The following is a 24834-nucleotide window of genomic DNA, read 5'->3' as shown; positions in this document are numbered from 1 at the left end:
TTTACATGAGTAATTAAACTGTGGGTTGTGGAGCGTTCACCTCTTTCAGATACTAAAGTAGGACATGGTAGAAAACATTTGAGAACCATTGATGTAGGTCAGTGCAGATCTCGCGATACCATATGTGACTATGTGATATTCAGTATGACCATATTAATGTGAACTAAACGTCTGCAGTAGCTATGTGATTATTTCTTTCAAATCAAATGAACCAAAGCTAGGCACTCTAGGGTCGAAGACTGTGGCACATAATCTCAGTGCTTTTGAAATGGCTGGTTTGAAGGCGGGGCTAGGACTTTGACCACTCAGAGCAGCGGCTGATGTTGCTGCATACGCGCAGAATAGAATATATTCTACTTATTGCAAGGTATGTCCTTTTATTTGGTGTTTCAGTCCAAGGAATGCAACCTGACATGTGAGCCCTCACATGCAATGTGGCATCAAAAGGAAGGATGAGGTGAAACTGTGATTACAAACGTGAGAAATTCAGTCTCATGTGTTCTGTCCTGATCCTTCACTTTGCAGGAGCACTTGTCAGCGAGCTGCTCAATTACTGTCCGGTCTATTTACACTGTATTAACACCAAGGAGCCGGAAAGGATGAGAGGCAGGAATGTTAGAAAATTGGTTTTATAGTGTGAGGGAAAAAGAGCGACTCTGTAATTGGAAGATTTTGAATAGATTATCTAAATTCACTTTGTAGAAAATGGTTAAACTAAGGGAAGCAGCTTCACTGGTTGCAGGTATTAAGATGGCAAAACTCAGTCAGAAGTAATGATTGTAAAAATTGAAAGAACAACTCTTATTTCGTAGCTGGAGCGAAAATGCGATCGGCGCAAAAAGCCGAGCGAGGGTACAGACTGATCCGATCAATTTGATTGATGTTAGCAGGTTAACATTAAGCACTGTGAGCCCCTCTGCTGAGTTTTTTCAGATGTTTGGCCCAGAATGAGCGTCATTCACGGTGCTGACGAGTGCAGTCATCACGGTGAAGACATACATGCACTCTTTTTACCCCCTGGGGATGTGTGTTTGCATTGGTTCGTATAGTATGTGTATGCCGGTATGCGTTTAAAGATGAGCGCACGTGCACACACACTGTCAGTTGCACACATTCCAGCGTCATGGTCAAACGACTTGTCTTTCACACAGTTCATTCCTTAAAAGCAGTCTGTCCTGCTGGAACTGACAGCATATGGAAAACCTGTCTAAATGAGTCCACACATCAATTACATCAACGCATTCTCACCTCCTCGCTTGTCTGTCTTTCCCACATCTCCCCATTCATCACGTCTCTGCACTTTTTATTCAGTCCGTTCCATCATTTCAGCTTCGTCTCCTGGCTCTTTCTCCTTTCAATGCTTTTATTTTGCTGTTTTGTTATTATTAAAAAAAAAAAAGTATTACTGGAGATTTCAAGATGGAGTACAAAAGCAGAGTTTTAGCTGAGTTTTGTTGATGTGATGATTGACACTGTGAGGATAATGAGCATGGCTAAGTTTCTCTAAGATGGTTCTCGTTTACTGTCTGCATCAGCAGGCCTGCATTAAAACATTGTCCTGGGCTCTGTTGGTGGGCGTGTGTTGTGCCAAGTAGCAATAAGCAATGAAATACAATCCATGGTGTCTATTTGATGACTGCATTTGTGAATTTTAAGATCTATCATACCCGGACTCTGTGGGTTTTTTCAAATTATTTTCCCCTTATCTTTATTCTCCTACATGTTTTGGCTGTTAGCTGGAGAACTTGAACTTCATCTTGTGATGTTTGCACTTGCTTTCTTTCGAATGGGACATTATGATGACTTATTTAATTTTTGCATTTAAGGAGTGGGAAGGTGACGTTTAAGGCTTTATATGCTGGCTTTATAGACAGCTAAGGTGAATGATTGTGGTTGAGGGTTAGATTAATCAACAAAGGTTATATTTTTGTTATGTCTGTAGAAAATACAAATAAATAAATAATATTAATGCTTTCTGTCACATTCATCTGTAAGTTAATTTGTCCTTTTTGGCAAATGAGGTCAACTCAGACTGTAAGTGTGTATAGAATCAAAAACATACAAAAAGAACAGTTACACAACTAATTGTGATTTTTGGCTGATGTGGTGATGTGGACATTTCATTCTTATAAATGCTCTTTATTGTGATGCCTGTGCCTGCATTTTGTCCTGCAGTGGTGTCTGAACACCATCAGGATACGTTGGGTTTTGTTTAGAAATGTTCAAGTCAACAAACGAGGGATCTAATTATCAAATTAGCATTCCCATTGGGGTAGTTTATCTTTAGTTGCATTTGAATTTCCATGAGTTTTACTATGTCATGATTTATATCCTGCTGATTTTATAGTGTATTTTTTACTTTTTTGTCATTTTCCAACTTGAATTTTAGCGTCTGATGCAAATAATTTGTCTTGAAACGGCTCCTTTGTCTGATTATGTGACACTCGCATTGTTATCTTTATTTCTGATAATCCTCTGCTTCGTAAAATCATATTACCCAAGGAAAAAAAATGTGTTGCTTCAAGTTTTACTTTTAATGATTCAAATATGGGAGGAATCTTTGCTGCAATTTCACACGCCTGTTTTGGTGCTTTTTTTTTTTTTTTAAATTAAACAAATGGACTGTTCAGCTCAGGCACAGCTGAGTTTTTCTTACTCAAGAGCTGCTGCTCAGTGGCAGCTGTTAACAGAGGAAAATGTGTCTCGTATACAAGGTCTGATTTTCCTTCCAAGACAGATACTTTGTTATTTGTGCGAACTTTGGTTGCACTTAGATAACATTGTAACATTGCAAGTGTACAAAACGGCTTAGTCACATGCACATGTGCACACACCAGTGCAAGGTGCTGGCCTAGTGTCTAACCAAGGACTCCTTAGCAGATGAGCCTGAACCATCACAGCTGCTTGTTGTGGTGTTTGTGTTTAGTAGCTGGCTGTATTTGAAACATCAACCTTCAGTTATAGTGTTTCGTATAGTTAAATGTCAAAATTATTTTCAAATGCATGGAATTTAAAAAAAGGAATAAATAAATGTGACCTTTAGTCTGACAGACTGAGCACATTTGGTGTCATCTTTACATTTTATTTTATACCTCTGAAAGATCATTTCCTCGGGCTCGTTTTCTGTCGTAAATAAACTACTCTACACTCGCTGCAGGCAGCTGTCATTCACATTTTAAACCACGAATTTACTTTTGCTTTTGCAGTGTTAAAAATGTCTCAAATTAGATTTGTATTCATGAATTATTGGAGTGGAGCACCTGTGCACTCAGTCTGAAGATTTATAAAGAGTTCTTTCATTTTCCTCTTTTCCAACCTTTCTTCTTCTGCTAAACAGGCAGGGGTCATTTTGTCTACAGCGAAATCCACTGCATAAGTGCAGAGGTGAAAAACTGTGTGTGTGTTTGTGGTAAGACCTTGACCTTGACTGCAGTCCCTAATGGAGAGGCTGTTCCCCTGAATGACTCAAACTCCCCCCGCCGTACAGCGGTATGTAGCAGCCCATAAAGCATGCTTATGGCCCACTCTGGTTTCAGGGAGTGGAAGCCCGACCCCGCCCCTTCCTCACACTCTGAAATAGCCGCGTCCTTGTCCCCACACGGAGCACAGTGCGAGTCGGGGTGTATATATGCGGCTGTGGTTGATTGAGGAGCAGATTGCTGGTGACAGGTCACACTGCGTTCCGTCCCTCAGACCCCCCCAGATTAGCGACCTGAGGTCCCCACACTGCCCTCCCTTCCTCTGGGCCCCCACCTGTTAGGATCCCTCTGCTGCTCAGAGCTTTCCTCACGCACACACACAGTGGTCAATCTGCATTTACAGAATTCTCTTATTTCTCCGTCAGTCAACCAGAAGGTTATAAAGGCCATTACAAGTCATTATGGTGTGTGTGTGTGTTGCCTGACTGTGAATTTGTGTGGGTTGAAAAGACGCCTGTCACAGCATGCTCTCATAATTGCCCTCTTAGCCAATTATCCCCCATTTAAAGCAAATCACCTGCTCTGCTCCCATGTCCACACAAATGTGTATACACACACACACACACACACACACACACACACAATTAATAACGCGGAAACTTAATATTTAATCATTTCATCTTCCTGAGTGACGTGTTTGTTTACTGTGCTTGTGTTGTGTTGTTTTTGTTGTTGGCATCGTTCAGAGTGTTGTCTCCTCTTTTCTCCAGATTTTGATGCACACGAAAGACATGGTTCAGAAGGTCAGTCATTACCAAGTTGTTCCTGTTTAATATCTCTAATATGATATGTAATTATGTGCAGAATAACGTAAAATGTACACAACAAATAATCCTTTTAATAATGACTTCTTCACTGGATCAGGACGCCTGGATTCTTGCATCTGTATTAAGCAGCTAAATGATAAACTTTGGGTTAAATATCATTTAATGAGTCAAATCTAACATTAGATTGTTTTAGAAATTGTGCAGTTTGATGTGTGTAATATTCACTTTATTATCCCAGTTTTAACTGTATGGATTCTTTCTTTCTCTCTCCCCCCCTTTTGTGTGACTCAGATGAATCTGGAAGTCATCTATGGAGATACTGACTCTATCATGATCAACACAAACAGCAAGTGTCTGGATGAAGTTTTTAAGCTTGGCAATAAGGTGTGTGCTTTGGGTGTTTTATCACTTTTTACATGCGCACCATGCAGTGGAGATTATAACCAGATGTTGACACTGAATCCGTGTGTTTGCACTTTGATCCCAGGTGAAGGCAGAAGTAAACAAGCTGTACAAACTATTGGAGATCGACATTGATGGTGTGTTCAAGTCTCTTTTGCTGCTGAAGAAGAAGAAGTATGCCGCCCTTGTGGTGGAACAACACGGAGAAGGACGTTTTAGCGTCAAGCAAGAGCTCAAAGGGTTGGACATCGTCCGTAGGGATTGGTGTGACCTGGCTAAGGAATGCGGCAAGTACGTCATGGGACATGGGAAACAGTTAGCGCGTCAGTATATGGAGCGCTGGAAGCACCTTACAAAAGATTTTCATTTGTAAGGAAAAATTCATTGTGTTTATTTATTTTTCTAGCTACGTGATTGGGCAGATCCTGTCTGATCAGAGTCGTGATGTCATTGTGGAGAACATCCAGAAACACCTGGTGGAGTTGGGAGAGAAGGTGGCTAGTGGAGACATACCACTGAACCAGTATGAGATCCACAAGGTGAGGGAATCACTGTTTGTGTTTACTTTTCATTTGATTAAAATGAGGCTTAAGACTCTGGACATGCTGGGTTTTTCTTTTGTGTTTTGCCATTCCCATTCTCATCTATTACTGCTGTCTTGTCTTGACTTCACCAGGCACTGACAAAGGATCCTCAGGACTACCCTGATAAGAAAAGTCTCCCTCATGTCCATGTTGCTCTGTGGATTAACTCTCAGGGTGGTCGTCGGGTCAAAGCTGGAGATACCATCTCCTACCTCATCTGTAAAGTGTGTATCTATTAGAGAAACGGGAATATCTCATTTCTTTGTGTGTTTCAGTGATATTTCAGTACAAATACATTGGAAATTCATCTTCTTTGTCCACTAGGATGGCTCCAACCTGCCAGCCAGTCAGAGAGCCTATGCTCTAGAGCAGCTCCAGAAACAGGAGAATCTCACTCTGGACACACAGTACTACCTGGCCCAGCAGGTCCACCCTGTGGTGTCTCGCATCTGCGACCCTATTGAGGGTATTGATGGTGTACTCATAGCCTCGTGGTTGGGTAAGTGAATTACAAGTTATTGCCGTCCCCAGAAGTGAGTAATGTTATGCCTTATGGAAAATAATTACAAAAAAGTTTAAAGGAGCCGTGTTACTTAGAAATAAAATGACCAAATTGCTCGAGGAAGTTCCTACAGATGCAAATACTGCTTTTGAAAAACTGTTCGGAGTCTCGGTCGTTGTGTCCTTGGGCAAGACACTTCACCCGTTGCCTACCGGTGGTGGTCAGAGGGCCCGGTGGCGCCAGTGTCCGGCAGCCTCGCCTCTGTCAGTGCACCCCAGGGTGGCTGTGGCTACGATGTAGCTTGCCATCACCAGTGTGTGAATGAGTGTGTGAATGGGTGGATGACTGGATATGTAAAGCGCTTTGGGGTCCTTAGGGACTAGTAAAGCACTATATAAATACAGGCCATTTACCATGTTCTATGGATTAAATCATTACTTGGGTTCACATTTTATGCACGTTTCCTCTCTTGTCGCAGAAGACATAATACCTACTTAATAATCTTGTCAAGTGCTGCAAATTATTTCCAGTTTCACTACAATACATTTCCCGTAAACACTCAAATGAAGTGTCTGTGGGTCACAGTTAAATTTTTTTAGAATAATAATAACATCTGTCGACAGCCGAACAGCTAAATACAGAATGCTTAATTGCAGCATGACCACCTTTCATTGGTGTTTATCAGGCATGAAATATTTTGCCTTCAGCCGTGTTTCTGAATAAACATTTGCTCTGCTGTAAACCTTAAAAAACAAGTCTTTGATTTCCATGTCAGGTCTGGACCCGAGTCAGTTCAGAGCTCAGCAGCAGTTCCAGAGGGAGGAGGAAGCCGACGGCTTGCTGGGTGTTCCCGTCCAGCTGACTGATGAGGAGCGCTATAAAGACTGTGAGAGGTTTACTTTCACCTGTCCTCAGTGTGGCACTGACAACGTCTACGACAGCGTCTTTGAAGGAGCTGTGAGTAGATGAACACACCGCTGTCCATCATAAAACTCCTCTGTATTGCTTTCTCTGTTTGTGCAGGACCAGATAATCTTTCTTAGAGTTGTATTTGAAGTTGTATTATAAACCCTTGGCAGTTTAGACTTCAGCTGAAGAAATGTGCTGTCTGTTCTCGGCGCACACACACAAAGCGCCACACAGATATGGCCCAAGATTGAAAGGGAAAAAAGGAGATGGCTTTTATCAGTAATGGTGTGTTTCACTGGTCTAATGGATTAATCAGTAGAGACACAAATAAAGAGCGGGAGAATAATGTTTCAGAAGGCATTTCAGTAAAACTTCCTGTGAAGGATTCATGCGTTAGTCATCCTCCATATTGTGTCTCTGTCTGTATTTTAAGACAGCTGCCTGGCTCCAGTACGGACTCTGTTTTCATTGGCATAGTTTGGACTCCACAACTTGAAAAGCCTTTCCTTAACCCCTGTGGCTCTATGGAGACACACACACTCACACACACACACACACACACTGATCTCCTACCATTTGTCAGGCCAAGGTTTTGTGTGTGCGTGTGTGTTATCAGCTTCTAATGAGGAGCAGGACACACAGCTTTTTCTTGTCTAGAAGACACTAATAAAACTGACAAGCCTTTGGCCTCGAGTGGTGGAGAGAACTTGTAATAATTAAAACAGGAGTATTAAACACACTCTCCATAAAAGGATAATATCATTACACACTTGAACAGATATGCTGGTGTGTTGTTGCACAAGAAAAAGCAGAATAATCTCGCCCGAGTGATCGTGCTTGTACTAAACGGCCTGCGTCCTGCTATTAAGAGTACAATGCATGAACTTGAAATGTCAGAATAAAATATAGCATTAGTCTAAACGAACCAGGAATCATCTGATTACTGATGTTAATTCTCCTCTCTGTTGCCGGAGGCCGGTATGCACGCACACACAGTGATACGGATAAGACGGTAAGTTAATTAAGGTGGTGAGCATGGTCTAACAGCTCAGAGAGAGAGGGGAGGACAGATGGGCCTTGACTCCTCCGCTGACACAGAGCCAGAGATGGTAGGAGGAGGCGGTGATGTATGATGGAGGACAGACAGAGGAGGAAAGTTGTTTGATGGAGGTAGCGGGAGAGGAGGATGAAAAGATTAAGTGCAGAGAAGGGAAAAAATGTGGATAAGGCTGCAGGGGAATACCCTCAGTTCAGTTTTAATAGAGCGTTAGGTATCCCACGCAGGCAGTTAAATCAGCACGCTGTGAAAGCTGCACAAACCAAGACGTTGACAAAATGGCCCGCTTAGGCAGTTGGCATGGCAAACCTTTTTAAAATTGTTTTTCAAAAGCCTATTTAATGTGCGGACATGAGGCGGTCCAGATAACGGCCGGGGTTTGTAGCCAGACATTGAGGAGAACTGGGAGTGTTAGAAGATATCATCCCTTTCTCATAAGTCTCGCACAGTCACAAGACGGTACTTTGAGTGTTTCATATTTTCATTTAATTGCCCGGCGATAAAATGACTAACAAGAAAGTGTTGTAGTAGATACAACTTGTTTTGAAAGGAGAGTGTGCTCTTGAAAGTGAACTTTTGAAAGAAACACGTGAGAGATACAGGGAGTGCAGAATTATTAGGCAAATGAGTATTTTTTCCACATAATCCTCTTCATGCATGTTGTCTTACTCCAAGCTGTATAGGCTCGAAAGCCTCAATTAAGCATATTAGTGATGTGCATCTCTGTAATGAGAAGGGGTGTGGTCTAATGACATCAACACCCTATATCAGGTGTGCATAATTATTAGGCAACGTCCTTTCCTTTGGCAAAATGGGTCAAAAGAAGGACTTGACAGGCTCAGAAAAGTCAAAAATAGTGAGATATCTTGCAGAGGGATGCAGCAGTCTCAAAATTGCAAAGCTTCTGAAGCGTGATCATCGAACAATCAAGCGTTTCATTCAAAATAGTCAACAGGGTCGCAAGAAGCGTGTGGAAAAACCAAGGCGCAAAATAACTGCCCATGAACTGAGAAAAGTCAAGCGTGCAGCTGCCAAGATGCCACTTGCCACCAGTTTGGCCATATTTCAGAGCTGCAACATCACTGGAGTGCCCAAAAGCACAAGGTGTGCAATACTCAGAGACATGGCCAAGGTAAGAAAGGCTGAAAGACGACCACCACTGAACAAGACACACAAGCTGAAACGTCAAGACTGGGCCAAGAAATATCTCAAGACTGGTTTTTCTAAGGTTTTATGGACTAATGAAATGAGAGTGAGTCTTGATGGGCCAGATGGATGGGCCCGTGGCTGGATTGGTAAAGGGCAGAGAGCTCCAGTCCGACTCAGACGCCAGCAAGGTGGAGGTGGAGTACTGGTTTGGGCTGGTATCATCAAAGATGAGCTTGTGGGGCCTTTTCGGGTTGAGGATGGAGTCAAGCTCAACTCCCAGTCCTACTGCCAGTTTCTGGAAGACACCTTCTTCAAGCAGTGGTACAGGAAGAAGTCTGCATCCTTCAAGAAAAACATGATTTTCATGCAGGACAATGCTCCATCACACGCGTCCAAGTACTCCACAGCGTGGCTGGCAAGAAAGGGTATAAAAGAAGGAAAACTAATGACATGGCCTCCTTGTTCACCTGATCTGAACCCCATTGAGAACCTGTGGTCCATCATCAAATGTGAGATTTACAAGGAGGGAAAACAGTACACCTCTCTGAACAGTGTCTGGGAGGCTGTGGTTGCTGCTGCACGCAATGTTGATGGTGAACAGATCAAAACACTGACAGAATCCATGGATGGCAGGCTTTTGAGTGTCCTTGCAAAGAAAGGTGGCTATATTGGTCGCTGATTTGTTTTTGTTTTGTTTTTGAATGTCAGAAATGTATATTTGTGAATGTGGAGATGTTATATTGGTTTCACTGGTAAAAATAAATAATTGAAATGTGTATATATTTGTTTTTTGTTAAGTTGCCTAATAATTATGCACAGTAATAGTCACCTGCACACACAGATATCCCCCTAAAATAGCTAAAACTATAAACAAACTAAAAACTACTTCCAAAAACATTCAGCTTCGATATTAATGAGTTTTTTGGGTTCATTGAGAACATGGTTGTTGTTCAATAATAACATTATTCCTCAGAAATACAACTTGCCTAATAATTCTGCACTCCCTGTAAAGAAGACGAGGGGAGGAGATTAGACAGACTAAAATGAGAGTAAGGCTAAGATGTGCGTACGTGTGTGTGTTCTTGGTGTGGCTGGCTATTAGAGAAATCAAATGAGTTGATTGACTCCAACTGGTAGAAAACTGTGTGTTTCTTTTTTTCACTCCTAAAGAAGTGATGTAGGCAAACAAAAAGCCAGTGTGTGGCTGGGTGGGGGGTGTCACATGCATTCTTTTATGTCACAGACTTCCCTGCAGAAACCTTTTTTTGCGGCTGTCAGTGCGACAGGTAAATGGAGTTGAGGTTTAAAGGAGCAAGTGTTTAAAGGCGTTATATTTAGTGTAATTGGTATGTAGTGCGTCTACTTTTTTCATTGCATTAACTATAAAGCTCGCTGTCAAGTGGACAATTCAGGGGAACCGGGGTCATGTTGACCTGTTTTCTTCTGCCTACAATAACGTTAAAATCTACTGGACCCAGGGTTTCTTTAAGCTCCTCTGTGTTTGACATGGTCTTTGTTAAGGTTTAAAGGTAATGGTTGTGTTTGTGTGTTGCAAAACTAATTACAGGGTTAAATATGGAGCTGTGATGAATTCATATAGTATGCATATAAGGCAGTTAGACTATAGTTGATGTTTGCCCTTAGAGGCTATTGTATCTGCTGAAGCATTTTAGTGTATGTGCATGCAAACTGTAGGAGGAATTTTAAATGTCTCCTGATTTGTGGTTCCCTTTTCTTTTTGTTACCATCAATAAAATAAAGCTACTTTGCTTCATTACAGGATCATGCGAGCTTAGTGTACGTGGTTACATGCGGTTTCTTTTCAGGAATGTAATACACACTCTCTTTGTCAGGGTTCAAAGGTTGAGCCTAGTTTGATGCGCTGCTGTCACATCCCTTGTGGAGGTTCTCCAGCTGACTACGTCGTCAACATCCGCAACAAACTTGTGCTTGACATCCGTCGCCACATCAAAAGATACTACGCGGTGAGTATTTCTTTGTATTCCCGTCTGCCTCTGATAGTCACATTTTGATGTGCAGCTGATTCCAGATAACTGTTTTTCTGCTGTTTTTTATTTTAGTTTTCTTTAACCCTTGTACACTAATACCAGGTGGTTATTCATTGTTTTGCTTTGAAGCCTTAATAGGTTGATCTCTTATTTAGTACTTCAATTTGACATGTGTTTTTGTGCATTAATATATTTCATTGGCTAAAATATGCCCAATATTAAATATAGTATTACAAAACTGCGCATCAAGGTTCTAGGGTTAATTAGTTTGACTGCTTTCCTTATTTATTTATTTAAAAATTTTCTCTGTAGTAATACAAATTTGTTCATTCAATCCAAAATGTTCCTTTCTGAATGTTAAATAACAAAACAAAAAAATAAACAAGTGTGTCTTGCGTCCACAACGCTGCATTTATGCTTGTTACCTACGACAGCAGCACGTTACTAAAGTATTAAATAAAGGATTTGGCTGACAAAATACAAGCTCAAGCGGTCACAGAACATGAGCTGTGTGTAATGAAATCGTCAAAACTCGCTAAAATTGACCTTCCACAAAGTGTCTGTGAAAGGGTTGGACTGTATTTAACACAATGGGGGATGCAACAGATGCAGTCATGTTAAGAGAAGCTATCAAAAGGATGTTGGGCAAAAGATGAAGAAAACCTCAGCAGGGCACTGTGCTGACATTTTCAACCAAAGAGCACACTGAGCATGTAAAATGGAAAAGAGCTCCAGAAGGATATGTCGGCGCATGATCATGGAAATAGTTAAATGGCCATTTGTACTCTGAATACCAAGTTTAAAATGCACACACAGTTTTAGATGATAAGGTGAAATTTAAATGATAGATGTGGGAAACAGGGTCATTAAGGTATGAGCAAAAACTTAAATTACTTTAAATCAAACATAATGGACTTTAAAGATCAAGCAGATTTGTCTCAATACAAGACACCCACGTACTTGAAAGACTATTTACAATTTTTATTTGCTGTATGTTTTTCTAGCGTAAATCATTTTTGCAGGTTGTATTTAAGCATTTATGGAAGGCGTGAAAGTGTGAATCATCATCTCTCGCTGGTACCTATTCATATTTTCAGCTGTGCATTGAAAGATGATGACATGTGTTACACCCCGGCCTAGGCAACCGGCGTGCAACACAGGAAAAATAAAAAATAAGGAAAACAAAACAAAAACAAAAAAACTACTACGGTTCGCCACCAAAATCCCAAAACGAAAGTATCAACAACTATTTACATCAAAGCAAAATAGAACATTTATTTACACCAAAACACCAAACTATTTACAACCAGGGGGAAGATCGCGACCATGACACACTGAAACACAGGGTTTAAATACCTAGAGGGAGCAATCAGGAAATGGACAACAAGAGGGAAACACAGCTGGGGCAACTCAGAACTGACGAGACAGGGAAACGTAAACTGAAAACACTAAGATAACACAGATTTTCAAAGTAAAACAGGAAACGCATAACAGTCACGCCAAAAACAACACACTGACAACACCGAAACGTAACAGTTCCCCCCACCCAAAAATCAAACATTTAACACCCAAGTGAAATGTTTGATTCGCCAACTCAGAGGCCTGGAAAATGGCCGGCAGACGACACATGAGGCTGGACGGGCAACTCGGGCCCTCCAGCAGACGACGAAGGCTGGAGCGGTCCCTCGGACCCTCCAGCGAAGGCGGATGAAGGCTGGAGCGGTCCCTCGGACCCTCCAGCAGACGACGAAGGCTGGAGCGGTCCCTCGGACCCCCCAGCGAAGGCGGATGAATGCTGGAGCGGTCCCTCGGACCCTCCAGCGAAGACGACGCACAGCTCACTAGCTGCAAACACCACGCACAGCTCACTAGCTGCAAACACCACGCACAGCTCACTAGCTGCAAACACCACGCACAGCTCACTAGCTGCAAACACCACGCACAGCTCACTAGCTGCAAAGGCTGGAGCGGTCCCACGGACCCTCCAGCAGACGACGAAGGCTGGGGCGGTCCCTCGGACCCCCCAGCGAAGGCGGATGAAGGCTGGAGCGGTCCCTCGGACGCTCCAGCGAAGGCGGATGAAGGCTGGAGCAGTCCCTCGGACGCTCCAGCGAAGGCGGATGGCTGAAGCGAAGGCAGACGAAGCTGATGAAGGCTGGAGCGGCCCCACCGACCCTCCAGCAGACGACGAAGGCTGGAGCGGTCCCTTGGACCCTCCAGCAAAGACGGATGAAGGCTGGAGCGGTCCCACGGACCCTCCAGCGGAGGCGGATGAAGGCTGGAGCGGTCCCACGGACCCTCCAGCAGACGACGAAGGCTGGAGCGGTCCCTTGGACCCTCCAGCGAAGACGGATGAAGGCTGGAGCGGTCCCACGGACCCTCCAGCGGAGGCGGATGAAGGCTGGAGCGGTCCCACGGACCCTCCAGCAGACGACAAAGGCTGGGGCGGTCCCCGGACCGCCCCAGCCTTTGTCGTCTAAGAAAAAAACACCAGTTGACAGTTTTATCAGTGCTATGTCATCAGAAAACGACAGCCATTAGAAAATGAACGAAGAAAAGAAGGAACAAGGCGCAGAAGAAGACGGGCAGTGTGTTGGTTGGACACTATTATGACAACAAGAAGAAGATTAGTCTTCCTACAAAATGTTTATCCACCGTGTCTCTATGGTTTGGAAATGAACAGATGGCCTTGACTGACTAAATATTTTGTGAAGTTGGGAAAGCAATGTTTCCTTTTACATAGAAATGTTTCTCTATTCCTTACGGTGAGAAGTGCAGTTTATTAATTACAGTTCTCGGTATCGACAGATGCCTTAAGCTGAGGATCAGCATGCTCCTAATGACCAATCACAAGTTAAAGTGGCTCAGAGTGGTCGGGTAGATCCTGGATTAATGCCATAGTCCTGAAGATGGTGATGCTGTCAGCACTGCCTAAGTGTTAAACGATTTACCCACAACAGTCCTATGCAACAATGTTTCAAACCAGAACTACTTTGACATCTTATGACCCAAAAAAGGTTAAAGCAGTCATTACAGTGCAACTTAGTTTCATGCATGTTCTGCTTTACATGCTAGGATAATAATTCAGTAATATTGTTGATTATTTTTCACTTAATTTAGACACTGATGACATTTCATATTTTCAAAAATGTTACTAGTTTTGTATTTTTATTTGTTTGTAAACAGTCAGTACACCACGTTGGTGTAGAGTAAAATGTCTCAGGACCTTTTTAGATGGACGTAACTGAAAAATTTCAGCTTTTCTCTCTGGTAACAAATCAAACCAAAGAAGGCCATATGTTAAAATGTGATCTTGACTAGATCACATTCCACACTGGAATGCAGAGTCATGGCAAAGGGAAACATTGTATTGTCTAAAAACTTGAATTATGTTCATTTTCAGATAATATCGAGTTGCACCCATTAGTGCGAGTTAAAAAGTCCACGATTAGTTTCTAACAAATAAAAATTGAGAAAGTTGAGAATACCTCACCTCGCACAGCTAACTATACTTGGAGTGAGATGGGTGTGAATGTTTCATAAAGGCCCTAAGAAGTAGTCTTCCTATGAAATATGCAATGTATGATAAAACTGCAATAATTCACTGCTATGTTAGCTAGAGTGTCAGTGAAGTTATTGAACAGAAACATGACCGTTGTGGCAGTGTGGGACATTGAAGACGTTTGCTACATCAATATAGACCCCGAGAAGATGATTTGTAGTGCCTTTGCAAAAGACTTTGATTTATTTCTGTCGTTTTCAAAAGTCTGTCATGGCGTGGCACTCTGATTTATGGCAGTAAAGTATGTGAACACTGATATGCAGATTCCTCTTGGACAGAGTAGATCGAGAGGCTGTGACACATGTCGGTGTAAAGGACGGTGTAGTCAGTTTGCAGCCTGGGAGTGAATTAAACAGGATGCCTGCGTTGTCTTCGTAGGGGACTCTATCTCCTCATGGCTTCCAACACCTTGTTCTTGAGTGAGTGGAATGGTGTGTGTGTGTGTGTGTGTGTGGGGGGGGCAGGGGGCAGGGTAACTCTCCCACAGTGCTGAACAGAAATCAATTAGCGTGGTGAATGTGTGGGTAGTGAGTCCCCCTCAGCCCCTTTGTCACGATGTGTGAAACAGCTGCTACCACTGAATACTTACACGTCACACAGTAACACACATTTATACACATGCGCACACACACACACACACACACACACACCGAGGGCTGAACAGCAGTGGACACAGCACACACAGCAGGGCAATGAAGAGGGGTAATATTGTGTAATTAAGGATTCCTTTCAGGCCGAGGGAGAGTTCAAATAGAGCTGTTTGTCTGGGCAGATAGAGTGAAAGCTCTGTACGTGTGTGTGTGTGTGTGTGTGTGTGTGTGTGTGTGTGTGTGTGTGTGTGTGTGTGTGTGTGTGTGTGTGCGCGCGGATATACGTATATATGTGTTGGCGTCTTTAGCTCCAACCACAGAGACATTAATCATTAGTGAAATTACCTTCTGCTCCCCACCTCACCCCCACCATTATCAATAAACCAGCACCCTGAGAATGGGCAAACACTTGCTCACTACCTCTCTCACACACACACACACACGCAGCCATCATTCCCTCTTCTCATCCCCGCTGTCTTTGGCAAAATGAGAGATTCGCTTGTTTCCTGAACCACCCAATTCTTCTTCTTTTTTTTTTTTCTTTTTTTTTAAAGCCCCTCCCATCTAACAACCGTTACCATGGCATTTAACAAATTATTGCAATTACCCTCGTCATGCGGGTCGCCCCTGGAAACAGGCTGAGGGGCAAGAGAAGAAAGGGGGAGGGAGAGAGAGAAAGGGTGAATGAAGACCAGAGAAGGTGATAATCCTGTTTTGAACAAAAGGTCAAATTGTTGAATAGAGAAGCTTTGATTAAGCGGAGGAGGTACAAAGTGGAACCGTTTGAGCTCTTTTCACTGTGTGTGTGTGTCTGTGTGAGAGAGTGCGTGTCTGTGAAGTAGACCGATTTTTAGGTCTATTCACTTTAGAGCTGGAAGTGTTGACTGCCAAAGCACAAAAAACAGTTAGAGGTCTTTCTGCGTGCGTATGTGTGTGTGGCAGGTGGATTCCTCTGCTGCAGAAGTCACATCAGAGAGGCTTCTCCACTTATACAGTACAACAATGGAGCTCAAATTGTCTCATTAATCAATTATTTGATTTACAAAACATCAATTATCAATAGTTTTGTTTTGTTTTTTTGGTTTTTGGTTTTTAGATGTGAATGTTTGCTCTCTGAGAGTAAAATAGGAACAGCGCTGGAAAAACAACTTTAAACTGTCGTTTTTTTTTTTTACTCTTTACATCACTGTAAGGTAAACTGCAGTTTTAAGAGAAATGATCAAACGGGAAATGTATACAGGATTCGAAAGTGTAATGGTTTAGAGAGAAGTATAGAAATGGCACCTAATTGAGTTTATTGGACCTTGTTGTTCCTGGAAGAGTGCCGTAACATCAGATTGACTGATAATCTATCAACTTCTCTGAACATATAACCAGTGCAGGTTTATCCATAATGATGGTGCTGTGTAAGCCCTGAGCAGCACACAGCCTTACATGTGGTCTGCAGTGTGGTGGATTCCTCACTAACACATTGCCATGGTGAGCCATCAGAGCAGAGGATCGAGACTAAAAAAGGGGCGTGGCTTATCAGCAGGAGTCTACAGTATAGAAGTAATGTAAGAAACAAATCTAATTTTATTGTCAGTTTTAGCCACGACTGAATTAATTGAATCAAAATCGTCAAACCTCTACTTTAATTACCATTTAAATTGGCTCAGTAGCAGCACTTTAAAGGGTTATCTGAGACTTGCAGGGCACTCGATCAGTCATTTATGGAACATTATCAGTGGATTATTCAGGCTGAACATTGTTTATAGGATTGCTTACTGAAATAAATAAACATGGAGATGACGAGGGAAGGTTTATGAACTACAGCGTCAAGAGTGATGTTGAATTCTCAGAGCCTAAATTATGAGATTGTAACAAAGCGGAGGTTTCGGATGAGATAAATGTGTTTTAAAAATAAAAAAACAAACAAAGAAGAAGCTGTAGAGGAAGGGTACACTTCGTGGTGGGCCCTGTCGTGGCCTGGTCTTGCCTCTATTTGGTTAAATTATGTGGAACTCATTTGACATCTGCATTCAGTGTGTCAGGTATCCACTGCTGTAATTATGCAATTATGAGTCTTTATTCTCGCGTCCGACTGTACACCCCCACCCACCCCCACCCCCGCTCTTGCAATATGCCTCAATTAGACTTTTTTTTTTTTTTTTTTTTATCCTTCTTTGGTCCTGATGTGCTTCTTGTTTTCAGTCCTTTCTATGTGGCTCGCAGGTCTGCCGCACTTGATCCTAACTTAATTTTTTATTTCTTTCGGTATGTGGCTTGTGTGTGGACGGGTTTTTGGGGTCACAGCGGCAGAGCAGAAGGGCATTGTGGGTTCCTCCTTTGAACCTCCTCAGTCTTTGATGTGTGCCTTGTTAATTCATTTTAATTCATGTGAATGGGCGCCAATGAATATGTTTGTACGCACACTGAATGTTTGTGTGCCAGTGAATCAGGCCCATGGGAACAGCAGTGTGTGCCAAGGCTTGTGTCATAAGAAGTACACAAAAAAGACTGCGCTACAGCCTCCCACTCTCATACTCCTTATCTCCCACCTCCATGAACTATTGTCCTGCATGTGTCTTTATCAGACACGGTGAAGCAGTCTCATTTCCCATGATGCCTAGCTCTTTGCACAAGAACAGCAGAGGTGTTTGGATAATTAGTCCTGGCGCTGGGTATTGTGGGTAAAGCTGTGAACTCTGTGACTTTCTAATTGATTTGGGACATATGTGTGTGTTTGGTTTTCATTTAAAAGAGATTGGCCGAATTTCTCTCTGTTTGTGTGTTTGTGTGTGTGTAGCCTGTTTGTGTAGACGACATGTCTACGCCTTCATCTCCTGTTTGGGGGAGAAAAAAACTGCAATTTTTTTCTTTAATAAAATGCATATTTTTCTAGTATTCATGTTGAACGCAATAAATAAATTTGCAGATTTTTGATTGATGTGGTGAGGTGTACATGAGGTTACTGGAAATGTGTGCAGTTGCAGAAGGAATACTTGGGTTAGATGTATTTGTCTCTGGTTTGATCTAATTGGTTTGTTAAATTAAATGTATGAGAATGGATGAACCTACGCTCATCAGCCACTTTGTTAGGTGCACTTGTTCAACAGCCCATTGGTACAGATCATGTAACTATACAGTTACATGTCAGGACAGTGCATTTAGGTTTGAAGACATGGTCAAAGTGACCCGCTGAAGTTCAAAGCAGGCATCAGAATAGAGAATAAAGGTGATTTTTAAGTGACTTTGAACATGATATGGTCTGAGTATTTCTGAAACTGCTAATCTACTGGGATTTTCCTGCATAATCATCTCTAGAGTTTAAAGAGGATGGCCTCAAAAAGAGAAATTATCCAGTGACCGCAGTTCTGTGAGTGAAAATGAATTGAAAAGGTCAGAGGAGAATGGAGCTTTAAATTGACAGAAAGGCAACAGCAACTCCAATAACCACTTGTTACAGCTAAGATATGCAGAGGAGCATCTCTTGTCAGCTAAGAACAGGAAACCGAGGCTACAGCTCAGTGTAATTGGTGAATATTGGAAAAAGTTGACTAATCTGGTGGGTCTTAAGTTTTCCTGTGACATTCAGACGGTCGGGACAGAATTTGCCGTGAACATAAAAGTTGGATCAATCCTTCTTTGTATCAATGGTTCAGCCTATGGGGGATATTTTCTTGGCACGCCATAGTTATCTTATTAACAGCTGACTATCTTTCAAATGCCACAAGCTACCCGAGTATTGTGCTGACCATCTTTTTATGATCAGTGGACCCATCTCCATGGTTCCACAGTCAGCAGATCTCAATTCTGCAGAGCACCTTTGGGATGTGGTGGTACAAGAGAGAAATCATGGATGTGCAGCCACTAAATCTGCAGCAACTCTGATGCTATCATGTCAATATGGAACAAAATCTCTGAGAGATGTTTCCAGCATCTTGTTGAATCAATGCCATGAAGAATTCGGATTGTTCTGAAGGCAGAAACCTGGTTTTAGGTACTAACAAGGTGTAACTAATAAAGTGGCCACTGAGGATGGCTCTATAGCAGTCCAACTGCTAAACTGACCTGCCACTAAAAATATTTAGTACATTATGAAAATTAAAATGGGACAAATTTTGCAATTAGTGATCCACAATGTGATGCTTTTTGGTCAGAAATTGCTGACATGAAATACTAGTCTCATATAAATCTCATAGCATCACAACGTCATTGGAACCCGGTGAAGCCCAAATTGCATAAAGAAACAGTGGCTGAACTGAAGTGCTGTTCATTTGTACTGGGTGGCTCAGTGGGGTGGAGTGGGTGGTCTGCCAGGCACATGGTTGGCAGTGTGATCCACAGCTCCTCCAGCCTGCATGCCTGGGTAACATACTAAACCCCAAAGTGCTCCACTGGTGGAAGAGTGTGTGATTGGAAGTAGGGCTGCCATGAGTAGTCGACTAGTCACGATTACGTCGACTATCAAAATCGTCGACGACTGATTTAATAGTCGACGCGTCGTTTGAAGCTTTGTAAGATCACAAAAGATGCAGGAATAAGTAGTAGGATTTAAGAGTGTAATAACGGACTGAAACAGAAGATGGCAGCACTGCATGTACAAGGATGCCAGCTGCCGTTAAACCCCGAAGAAGAAGAAGTAGCTCTGTCCCAGAATTCATAGCGCAGCCCAGCTAAGTTTCCAACGATGGCGGCAGCTAGTTAGTTTTAATATTACTCTTATTATTCTTTCTGGGTCACAAAATAAACGTTTAACATATGTTCAGGCGAGAATGTAGCTGTGTAAACCTCAAATATCTGCTCAGTTTATCAAGACACCACATATTTTTAAAAGCGCTCCGACGTTTTCGGAGACATCTGTTACCCACTAGCTCGATAGCTAGCCGGGGGCTAGGCTCACTAGAGCCTGTAAGAACACCGGACTCCTGGCAAATCGTTTTCAAACCCACCGCCATCTTTCGCTACTCAGGTTAAACATATGTAAGTCATTTAGATAACTTAAAAATGTTATTGTTTGGCTTTTTTTAGTATTTTATTTGTTCCAGAGTAAATCGGTTTGGCTGAGATTAAAGTTATAGTTTTTACACATAGTTACATAGTTTTTGAATAAATGTCAAGCAGACAACTGAAGTGGGAGATGCTGGAGAAAATACTCCGGTGTCCTGTTATATTTTAGATAGCAAGGAGTTTATTAAACTCCACCGAAACAATCTGCAAATTTCATTAAAATTTAATAAACGATCATCTTGTCTTTATTTTTAGTTAGCACATACCTTAAACACTTAAAGCTGTAAGCTAATGATAGTTATATAAGAGCAGATGCATGCTGGTTCAATAAGTTGTACGTTTTACGTCCAATGGATGCATGATCTGATTAGTCGACTAATCGCAAAATTAATTGGTGACTAGTCGACTATCAAAATAATCGTTTGTGGCAGCCCTAATAGGAAGTGTATGTGTGGGTGTAAATGGGTAAATGTGAAGTAATAACTGGATTAACTGCTCAGTTAGAGTAGAAAAGCTTTATGTAAGTACCAGTCCATTTACCATTACAGTATTGTTCACTGATGGTTTACTATAGAAACATCGTAAAGATTTTGCAGGAGAAATGCATCCTTAAAATCAAACATGCTTTTTACAATAACCTTAAAAAAATCTGACAGATTATTAAAAGGACCAATACAGGGGAAAAAGTTGTTCATATAGGGTTAAATCAGCTGTAAAGAAAATAATCCTCACCATTTCTTTTGGTTGCTGCTTTTCAAAACTGATTAGAAGACAAAGGCGGACCTAAAAATCAATCAGCGCTACCGTGTGTGTGTGTGTGTGTGTGTGTGTGTGTGTGTGTGTGTGTGTGTGTGTGTGTGTGTGTGTGTGTGTGTGTGTGTGTGTGTGTGTGTGTGTGTGTGTGTGTGTGTGTGTGTGTGGTGGGTGAAGGGGGGTGGTATTGATAGGCAGACAGGTGCAGCAGTTTTGAAGGGGTTTATTTTGACTGAATGGGGAGAACGAAGGCTAGCTGGATGTAGGAAAGGAGCAAAGGCGTTGATGGCGGTGGGTCTTATGCTCTGTCATTAGTTGGGCATTAACCCCCTCCCCTTTAAACCGTCTTTTAGTAATGACAGGGCATAAGAAGCAGAAAGGGGAGGAGTGATCTGGAAGAATATGGGGAGATTGAGAGGGTTAGCCCACAGCACCTGCCCAGGGTCACTACCTCACTCCAGGAGGTCCTAACTACTGCCGTTTTGGCTGTCTGCTGCTCTGCCTGTATGACAGAGCAGGACCCTGACACACAGCAGCTGAAGATACATCAAAATGTAAAGAAAAGGAAACATGAAAAGGCAGTATGCGAAGTCAGTCAACTTCTTTTTATTTCATGCAGTTTTTTTGTTGCATTTTACAAATCCTATTTGCAGTGCGTTTCTTGTCAGATTGTTGTGCAAAATTAGAGCAGCAAAATGGAAACAACAATTTTCAGCAAAATTTCCTCATTACCAGAAACAGTTTTTAAAAGCACCACAAGACAACAAGTTTTTTTCTTCTCCCCAATTTTTTAAGAACACCTTTAGCAACAAAGTGGTAAATCAACACGTTTTATAAACGAGTAATGACATTGGATGCTTTGAATGTGTTTTCTGTGTTCATCTGTTTGATGGAAATGTACATTAATTCATGTGTTTTCATCAAGAATCCTTTAAACATGATTTCTAATCACTGTTGCAGTAGCAGAACTTCAGAGTATAATAAATGCCTTAAAAATTGAATGAAGTATTTTAAAACTTATTTAAAACTTTAAAAAAATGTTGGTTTTGTTTTGTTTTTCCTTTGTGTTTTTCTCTGTCAAAGCAGCAAGTTGAGATTTTCATCCAAAAACCTCACAAAAAATTTAACTAACAAGCAACAAATCGCAACATTTGGAAAACTTTGTGTGTTTGCAGCTGTTTCACAGCTGGCCGAACTAAGCCAGTTTCATGTGTCATAGGGCTGGTTGGTGTGCGAGGACCAGGCCTGTCAGAACAGGACCAGACGTTTGCCCATCGCCTTCTCCCGGCATGGACCCATCTGCCCCGCCTGCAGCAGGGCGACACTTAGACCCGAGGTAACGCACCCGCAAACATCAGAGTTCACACTGGCACACACGTGGCTTTGCATTCCCATTGGCTTAAAAGAAATATACCCCAGGCTGAGTTAAATCTCCACAGCAGCATGGGTTGTTGCATTCTGTGGGTCTTTTCCAGTTGATGGTGCTATGGAGCTGCAATATCCGCTCTCATATGTGCTGTGCATTTCTGCTCATTAGCGTCACATTTCCTCAAATAAACACTCTGATAAAACCAATCTTTGTCGTGTGTGTGTGAGCGACTGTGTGTCAGCGCACATGTGTGCCACTCTGTCTGTGTTTGGAAGGCCCTAAGAGCTTGGATGATAGTTTAGCCATTAAAAGCATCTGTCTGTCCAGCTCTGGTAGCCGCCTTATGAACACTTTGTTAGTTTGACCACTGGATTTAAAAGAAACACTCTCCCTTTCAATTTGAGCGTGACAGTTCAATCTGCTTTTTGTCTTTTCTGCCTCTGTCCCATTCTTACCATTCCTGTCTCAAGCCTTTGCTTTAACTCTCTCCTGTCAATTCTTTTTCTTTCTTTCTTTTTTTTAACCATGCGTGTTCTGCCCCTTCTGTCCCCCCACTCCACCCCCCCCCCACTCCACCCCCCCCACCGGCTGCTTTGCTGTGTCTGGCTCTGTGGCGACAGGTTGTAAACCAGAAGGCCAATTTCTGCTGTCACTGTAGCCACTTAGGCAGCCATTGCTGTGCCTGAGGGCCGTGGCACTTTAAACTGTGGGCTGAATAAAACATTTAACTCTCTGTGCTCGTTCATGCACCCTTTCTCTACTTTAAAAACTGCAGCCTGTCTTCATTTTACTTCACGGTTTGACTCCACAGACTTGGCCTTTTTATCTAAATCCATGGGTTGCTGATGATGAAGACAGATGTAAGCAGTTTTGTGTAAAAGTCAGGATGAATACTCAGAGGATATTATTGATACCAGTGCAAGACCACCGGGTCTGTGAGGATTTTCTGTGTGGGGAAGAACATCAGGTTTTCAGCATCAGTGCAAGTGTTTCATCGCGCAGTAATATTTGCATGTGACTCAGATGTTCAAAAATCTTTGTTTGGCAGTGTGCAACTGTCAGGAAAAGATGCCAGCATTGCTAAAAGGAACTTATAAGCCTGGAGCCATACGCTTCCAATGAACCGGACAATTTGGAACAGGTTTTCATCTGGAGCTTGTTCTTAATTCCCCATCCCTGCTTGCAAGGTGCTTTGCATACATTTAAAAACATTGAACGAAATTTTATTTTTGTTTCAAATTCAAACATTGGGTAAGACAACATCTGTGGAGATCAGGCTTGGCATTTTATTTTAAGAACAAGGAGTAAAAGTGGTCTTTAGGAATAGTTCTCCAGATTTCCTGATTATTTTTCCTCTGTAAATTGGCTGGTTTTTGCACATATTTTGAGTCCTGTCCTTGTGCAGTACATCCATCCATCCATCCTTTCTCTTCCCCTTATTTCCCCTTATTCAGGGTCATGGGTGGGTGCACTGTTGCAGTCACACCTATGGACAATTTAGAATCACCACTTAACCAGTTAGTTTGGACTGTGGGAGGAAGCTGGGGTATCCCAGAGAGATCATGAACGGTCCCAACGATGGTAGATGGTGGATTTTAACCCAGGAGCTTCTTGCTGCAAGGCAACAGTGCTAATCACTACATGTCTGTGCTGCCCAAGAAACTTTTTTTTTCTTTATAAAGCCTAAGGAAACATTATGAATCATTAGTAGTTGTTTTTAAGCCCTTAATTACAAGCAACGTGTTGCACAAACACCTAACTTGTTCCCATTTCTTTACTTAAACCCATGAACAAAGGTATTTACACCAATAATGTGATTCTCAAAGTGCCATTAGCTGAAAATGTGGCAAATCTGATGCAGAAAATAAACAGTATTTTAAAGTTTTGTGCTGGAAATAGGAATTAATCATGGAAAGACCTGACAGATGTATCTGGCCCTTTAGTTGATCCATCTGTTGTATTCTTAAGGAAGGGAAAGGCTGAGATATTCTATTTTGCACTATTGCTGAACTGAAAATCGGTGGCAACAGGTCTTATGGAGTGATGAACCCACATTTGAAATTTGTAATCAATCCATATGAAGAAGGTCAGGAGAGGAATACAACAGTGTCTACAACCATCTGTATAAGGTGGAGGCTTTGTGGTTTGGGGGAATTATGAATATAGAAAAGTACCATCAGACTTGGATCCACCATGTGGAAAACATCTGATTGGCAACAGCTTCGTTTTCCAGCATCTAAGTGACCCCAAACGCTCTACCAATGCCATAAAAAGCATAGCTGGATAGAAAAATCACTCAAGACTTTCCAACAGTACTGCATTTCTTTCCTCTGACTGTAACGTGCAAAGACCCATCCCTGCTTTGACTCTGATTGGCCTTTCTAACCAGCCATGTAATTTGAAGGCTAACTAAGCAACAAACCGCAAATCAGAAGCAGGATATGGGCAGATTACATTGTTGTGTTAATGAAATAAAAGACAGTAGACGTTTCCACACATTGCAGGTGAATAACAAACAAATAATTTTGGACACTGACATGAAACTGATCTATTGTTTTAGTTGTCTGTTGAGGGATTTGAACCTAGATGGAGGCGCTGTGTGCAAAATGCTGGCTTTTACTCTTTCTGTGGCTCACGTCTGTGTCACTACCGACTGCCGCTACAGTGTGAGGCTGGAATAAACAGACGTGACACAGGGGGTAGACATGAT

At 42.1% G+C, this 24834-nt stretch overlaps 1 protein-coding gene across 2 annotated transcripts in view; it reads left to right on the top strand.

Annotated features, from left to right (window-relative positions):
- The window catches only part of pola1 (polymerase (DNA directed), alpha 1), a 66262-nt gene that overhangs the window by 23268 nt on the left and 18160 nt on the right, over positions 1 to 24834 (top strand). For both annotated transcript variants that reach the window (XM_026179415.2, XM_026179414.2), the window contains exons 27-35: positions 4190 to 4222; positions 4538 to 4630; positions 4734 to 4939; positions 5055 to 5187; positions 5325 to 5456; positions 5557 to 5731; positions 6510 to 6691; positions 10703 to 10834; positions 21975 to 22091. In XM_026179415.2, the coding sequence (XP_026035200.2) occupies positions 4190 to 4222; positions 4538 to 4630; positions 4734 to 4939; positions 5055 to 5187; positions 5325 to 5456; positions 5557 to 5731; positions 6510 to 6691; positions 10703 to 10834; positions 21975 to 22091 (1203 nt within the window). The remainder of the gene's footprint in view (positions 1 to 4189; positions 4223 to 4537; positions 4631 to 4733; positions 4940 to 5054; positions 5188 to 5324; positions 5457 to 5556; positions 5732 to 6509; positions 6692 to 10702; positions 10835 to 21974; positions 22092 to 24834) is intronic.

The sequence above is a fragment of the Astatotilapia calliptera genome, chromosome 9 (genome assembly GCF_964374335.1).
Source record: "Astatotilapia calliptera chromosome 9, fAstCal68.1, whole genome shotgun sequence".
In the NCBI taxonomy this organism is placed as follows: Eukaryota; Metazoa; Chordata; class Actinopteri; order Cichliformes; family Cichlidae; genus Astatotilapia; species Astatotilapia calliptera.
Note: the sequence above shows the minus strand (reverse complement) of the source record. Positions and strands in the feature narration are given on the sequence as shown.